This window comes from Mus caroli, chromosome 6 (assembly GCF_900094665.2).
Source record: "Mus caroli chromosome 6, CAROLI_EIJ_v1.1, whole genome shotgun sequence".
Taxonomy (NCBI): Eukaryota; Metazoa; Chordata; class Mammalia; order Rodentia; family Muridae; genus Mus; species Mus caroli.
In genome coordinates, this window is record NC_034575.1 from 42,010,754 (window position 1) to 42,017,777 (window position 7,024).

The 7,024-nt window shown below is 40.2% G+C and overlaps 1 protein-coding gene across 1 annotated transcript in view; it reads right to left on the minus strand.

Moving 5' to 3' along the window:
* The window catches only part of Ezh2 (enhancer of zeste 2 polycomb repressive complex 2 subunit), a 63,047-nt gene that overhangs the window by 11,499 nt on the left and 44,524 nt on the right, over positions 1-7,024 (minus strand). The window contains exons 8-10 of the mRNA XM_029478205.1: positions 3,020-3,149; positions 1,358-1,598; positions 116-285 (exon numbers count right to left, since the gene is read on the minus strand). Coding sequence (XP_029334065.1) covers positions 116-285; positions 1,358-1,598; positions 3,020-3,149 — 541 coding nt within the window. The remainder of the gene's footprint in view (positions 1-115; positions 286-1,357; positions 1,599-3,019; positions 3,150-7,024) is intronic.

Here is a 7,024-nt window from a genome sequence, read left to right on the forward strand (position 1 = left end):
GGGGGGGGGAATTAATTCTTTTCAGAAGGTGAACAGAATGAAATCAAGATTCTCTATGTCTGGATAATGAGCACATGTTATTCCTGTGTTTAAACCTCTGAAAACATATGCTTACCTGTCTACATGTTTTGGTCCCAATTAGCCTAGCAATGGCACAAAAGTTATCGTAGTAAGTACCAATGAGGACTCTAAACATGGAGGCTTCAGCACCACTCCACTCCACATTCTCAGGAGGTTCAATATTTGGCTTCATCTTTATTGGTGTTTGACACCGAGAATTTGCTTCTAGAAAACCAAATGTTAACACTAGTCAAGAAATGACCAAGGGACTGGGGAGATGGTTCACTGGGTCAAAGCTCTTATCATGCAGGCATGAGGACCAGAGGGCAGGTTTTCTCAACCACATAAAAATCAGACACATAGTATAAGCATGCTATCCCAGTGCTCCTACAAGGAAATCAGAGACAAAGACAGGAGACTCTCCAGAAGTTCACAGGCCAACTAGTCTAGCATATGCAATGGAGAAATAACCAAAAGGTCTTATCTCAAACAAGATGGACAGGTAAGGAAGGACCCATACTCAGGATGTTATTCTCTGACATTCACATGTACACCAATGGCCTATGTGTGTATACTGACACATATGCAAAGACGACTGAACAGTATGAACAAGTAAAACTCAAGGTCGGCTAAGGAAAAGCAGAGGCACGTAATTGTATTTTAGAATTAGTAAGGTTAGAGTCAACATCACAGAGATCCTATCACACATGCCAAAGAGCCCAGAAGTTCTGCTCCCTTTAACACAGACTTATCAAATACACACAAATATATCGTTTATGGTATTGTTTAGAGTTGAAAGAACTAAAATTCAACCAATAAAATATAAACTCAGCAGTAGTACTTGTTTTCTTCCTAACCGAGACTCTTCGTTGGTCTTTAAGATTGAAAGAGAACTTTCTTAGTTCCGTCATCCTCCATCAAAGAAAGATGGAGCAGGGAAGAGGGCACAAACAGCAAGAACAATTGGATCAGACCTTCCAGCAACCCCGACAGATGAGAATGACAGGAGGTGCACTTGGGAGACAGCACAAACAATTCAGCTATGCCTTACTGAGAGAACTCTCCAATCTTAGCCACAAAGGGAGAGAGAGGTAAGGGTCCTGGCGAGAAGACTCGGAGCATACTGCTCATACAGAGAACCTGAGATTGGTTCCCAGCACTCGTGTCTGGTAGCTCACACCTGCCTGTAACCCCAGCTTTCTGTACCTACACACATTAGATAGTCTTAACCCTTAGAAAGGTAAACTTACAAAGCAATAATAACCCAATTACAACCCAGCTGTAAGATATGTCTTACCAGAGGAGCTGGAAGTCTCATCTTTTTTCTCTTCTTCTTCTTTATCGTTGTTCTCTCCCCCAGTTTCAGTCCCTGCTTCTCTGTCACTGTCTGTATCCTTTGACTCCAGCACACTGATGGTGGGGGTGCTGGGTCTGCTACTGTTATTCGGAAGTCTTCCTCTTCTGCGGCCCCCTGGGCGTTTAGGTGGTGTCTTTATCCGCTCAGCAGTAAGAGCAGCAGCAAACTCCTTAGCTCCCTCCTGTAAAATGAAAAATGGAGGCATCAGAGTAAAGTTCTAAATATTTTGGTGGAACCGAGTAAGATGACATTGCATAACACAAGTTGCTCAAGACTCTACACAGTGTCCATTATCAGTCATTGGAGAGCAACACGCCTAACTATTTTCCATCTGCTTTTGATAGTTTCAAGATTCCAAAAATATAAAAATAAATTCAATATTTTGTTCCAATGATGCAAAATCAGGCAAGACAGTTCTACATGGTGAATTTGTAAAATTAAATTAAAATATAGTAAATGAAAATATATTTTAAAAAAATAAAGGTATTTTTCTCTACATATACATACAGTGCATTTAAAAGAATCTCAAAAGACATACTAAGTGTATTAAATCAGACTTCCTATTTCAAGACTTAAAATAATACATACCTCTTTAAAGGTACTATTTAAAGAATACAAGGACACAAAACATATACATGCATGACTTAGTCACACTGGTCTTACTATTAAAACATCCAATTATTTTTTCCTGTGAAGGATGCAAAGCCACAGGAAGATATGAAAGAACTTTTAGGTACAAGATTAGGGTTACATTTTGCATTCTGAAGTACCACAATCCAATCTCAGAAAGTATAAAACAATGGTTAGAGCATGGTTTGTAAGAGACCACAGAAACATTTTAGATGAGCCAATAAAGTTCTGCCTTATAAAGAATATAAAACAGTGCTCAGGAATTCCTTTATTTTTATTTTTATTTTTTTAGTGGAAATAGAAGAGCAAAGTTTGAAAGGAGCCAACAGTTTTATACTTCACTCTACAAAAACCAAATTGCTTAAAAATAGGATACCTTCTGTAGGTGCCATTCATTGAATCTTCTGTCCAAAATCCAACAGGCAATATATACCCACTTAGTTCCTAGGTAGGAGTGGCTTGGTTCAAAGAGGGGAAATGGTAAAAAATAAGATAGTACCCGTAAAAAAACAACTTTCCTGCCTCATATTTTCCTAATCCCTTACTCCTAATCTCCATCACTTAAAAAAAGAAAACCTGTTTGGGATCTATGGTACACCTTAAACTCTAAGTGCCTAAAACATTCACAGAAGGGATACGTCCATGATAAGACTTAAGAACGCCTGCATAAGACTACTGAGTTTCTGGTGTTTAAGTGGGCTATTGGTACCTCATACTCTCTTAAACTTTGTGGAGAGTCTTTGATCCTAAGAACCGTGAAATGTTGCTGAAGAAATAACACAGATAAACAGAGAGTAATACAAAATTAATAGACTACACTGTGCAGGACACAGCTCTGAAAGAAACAAGGATAAGAACACTGCCTGTCATATGGCCAATGTAAATATGGATCCAGACAGCGTTACTGCTGGCTTTACCACCTCCACCAAAGTTCTTAAGAGCCCTCCAGAGTAACAAAGCACTGAATCTCACCAGATGCTGGTAACACTGTGGTCCACAAGGCTTGTTGTCCAAAGCTGTTTCTGTGTTCTTCCTCTTATATGTGTTGGGTGTTGCATGGAAGGCTGTAAAATAAGCACAAAGTACCTGAATATGGCTATAAAAAGTTTACTTTTTCATTTCCCCAGAGCCATTGGAAAATCCAGTATCTCCTACATATGTAGCTTACTTCCTACAGCTCCCCATCTCTCACAGGGTACCCTCCACTCGGCCTCCAACCTCCAAGAAAGGTGACGACATGGTAAACTCTGGAATGATTCATAATTCTTATTTTCCCTTTGCAAGTATGATCTATGGGAATAAAGTGTGACTATACACATTTACTTGAGTCTTTAGTATCTCCAACAAGCGAAAAATATTGAAAAAAAAACCAACAGACTGCCTAATTTTACAAAAATATTCTGGCATCTACAATTTCTCTGCCTAGGGAGGCTTTTTATGTTTTTGTTTTTTGAACTTTGGGGGTGGGAGTGGGAAGGAGATATCGGGTGAGATAGAAGGGTGGTATCTTTCCCAGGCTGGCTTTGAACTCATAGCAATACTCTAGCCTTGCCCCCTGAGAACTACAATTATAGATGTGTTGATATCACCACATCCAGCTCTGACTTAGATGAAGGGACAATTTACTAAACATGAACTAGAAAATGGTTCTGCTTATAAAATTTCTAGAACAAAGAAGCTTCAATATCTGGAACTCAATTCTAGGTTGTGTTAACCAGTTGTTTTCTCACACAATGGAAAAAGTCAATGCTTAAAACTAACTATTCAAGTCGTGCGTGGTGGCGCGCGCTTTTAATCCCAGCACTTGGGAGGCAGAGGCAGGCGGATTTCTGAGTTCAAGGCCAGCCTGGTCTACAAAGTGAGTTCCAGGACAGCCAGGGCTACACAGAGAAACCCTGTCTCAACCCCCCCCCCCAAACCTAACTATTCAAAATTATACAATAGGAAAATGACCTTAAATTGGCTAAAAATAAGTGATATTCACAGAACTATGTAGGGTTTTGGTGGTTTTAAAAAAGCCTTTTTCATAAAGGCTCCACTCTTTATCTTCTCCATTTAAGTACAAGATATCCAGTCCTGGGCCTAGCTCAGCAAAGGCTCAAGCACTGAGCTAAAAATCCCAAGCTGTCCCCTCACAAAAAAACATTTTAACAATCATACCTTTTTTAAACAATGGTTGTGGGGTTTGTTGTTTTGGTTTAAACTTTTGTTGTTGTTGTTTTGTTTGTTGAGACATGAATTCTCTGTGTGGCCTGGCTATCCTGAAACTCACTCTATACACTAGCTGGCCTTCAACTCAGAGATGCACCTGCCCCTGCCTCCCAAATGCTGGGATTAAAGGTGTGAGCCACCATATCCAACAGTTTTTGCATACATACAAAGTTTTGCTATGTTAGCCTAGACTGGCAATCATCTTGCCTCTGCAGAAATAATGTAAAATTATAAATAGATATCCAACTTCAACAAGTTGACTTCTACATTCACACCATGGCACACATATGCCAACATGTATGCCCACAGACAAAGTCAATCACTCAACCAATGTCATTAATAAAGGCCCAAAGACAGAGAAAAGATACCTAAAACTAAGAAACAGACCTAGGAGCTGGGGTGCTGGCTCAGTGAATAAATAAATACATTGATAATAAGCAATGAAAGAAGTACTATATATCTCAAAGCAGGGAATGATTTGAACTCCATAAATGATACTAAAACATTTAGATAACTTTGTGAATGAGGAAAAGTTAGATCCATGTTCATACCAGAATAAGTTCTAAACAGGAAGATACACAAGTATATGTGTTTTTTTAAACCGAGAAGTAGGTGTGATGGGGAGGCTCCCAGGATACCAGGAAAGGCGCTAGCCATCAAGTTTCTCCACCTGAGTTTAATGCCTAGACTGTGGAAACTTGTCCTGACCTCCACAAGAGCACCATAGCAAGCATATCCTTCAACCTCCAAAACAAATAAACAAATTAAAGAAAAACTTAGAGAGTTTATGTGGGGAGGGGATTTTTATAGTCTTAAAGGTGGTGGAAGCCACGTGATAATTTTGATTTCTTTTTAAAAAATTTAACTATACTTAAGGACCTTTTATTGAACAAACTTTAAATAATTCATTTCAAGGGAACTTATCTCAGGGGTGGGGAATGACTTCAGTAAGAAAAGTGTTCACATAGGCAGGAGGACCTGACCTCTGATCCTCACACCTCTGTAAAACAGAGTGTGGCAGGAGGCATCCAAGAGCAGAAGGGAAGGAAGCAGAGATGGGGAGGTTCCCAGAGGCTCACTGTCCCATCAACCTATGCAAAAAGCTGAGCTCCCAGTTCACTGTAAGATCTTAGCTCAACAAATAAGGCAGAGAAGGATAAACGACAAACAGAACCTTTCAAATGTCATATGGAAGCCTACCTATTACCATAAAAGCCCCCATCACACGCCCAAAAAACACCTCACACAGAATTAATCTAGAGTTACTCTATAATGTGGCAACAATGCCTATAGAAAACCCACAGGCTAACAAATCAAATGCCAAGTGCTGGGAATACGTTACCTCTTTTGGAGTTGTTGACCAGTGAGATCCCATAGGTGCCCAAACATTATAAGCTTTTGCCAATGCTATTGATAAGACCTCTTACTAAAGACATCACATACTTGGGTCATAGAAGGTATCAGGCTGGCACTGAACTGGATACTTCATCCCTACCAGCTAGCATTCCTAGTGCTGAAAGGTGCTATGCACACTAATGAGGGAGAAAAGAAATCACTAATTAGCTTTCCTAGCTGTGACTGATGCAAGATGCAGTAAAAAAAACTGGTCTGGCAAGATCTGCACTGCTGCAGTAGTACCATGAACATCATGAGAGTAGACAACCACTTTCTGATTGGATTTAAGTCCCACTCTACAAGATGATACCTATATCTTGCATCACTGTTGAGCCAAGAATCTGTAGCTAGACAAGGCATGGATGGACCCTAGGGATGGAGAGAGCCTAATAGTATTATTCCGCTAAATAGACATAGTATTAAATCAATTGCTAATAACACCATTATACCCACAAGTTAATGCATTTCTTAATCGTTACGAGAGAAGCTTCTATTTGCAGTACATGGTGATTAATATAAAGACCCACAACTGGTCAATGTGCACAGAATAGGAGACTAAGAATGTCTAGGCCTAATGGGAAATCTATATCACATGCTGCTGGGTGTTTGCGGCACATGCATTTAATCCGAGCACTCTGGAGGCAGAGACAGGAGAGTTTGAGGCCATTGGTCTACTGAGCTTGTTCCAGGAGAGCCAAGGTTATACAAAGAAAACGGGGTGAGGGGATGGGGGTGGGGTGGAATGACATTTTATTCACTGCAAATTTTAGGAATGGGGATGTGGCTTACTGGGAGTGTTCAGGGATGGGGGTGTGTCTTAATGGGAGTGTGTGCAGGGATGGGCTGTGGCTATAGTATAATGTGTGCCCAGCAGAGGCAAGGCCCTGGGTTCAATCTCTAATACTACAGAAAACAAACAAACCCACACACCAGCCTGTAGAGAATTCCAACTTTAGTGGGATATGGTGGTATGCTCCTGTAATTTTAGAGCTCAAGAAGTTGAGGCAGGAGAATCAAAAGGATCATGAAAATCAACAGTTCAAGGCTAGCCTCAGCTACATACGAAGTATGAGACACTATTTCAAAAAAAACAAAACAAATTCCAGTTACCTGGAAATTTTACTAAGAAACCTCATTTCCTAGAAATGCCAAAGGAAAAAAATTAGTTTTCATACTGACATTAAGGACATTTTATGTTTGCTTGTTTTGAAATATGAAGTACTTATAAAACAATTATTCGGCCAGGCAGTGGTGGCGCACGCCTTTAACCCCAGTACTTGGGAGGCAGAGGCAGGCAGATTTCTGAGTTTGAGGCCAGCCTGGTCTACAGAGTGAGTTCCAGGACAGCCAGGGCTACACAGAGAAGCCCCA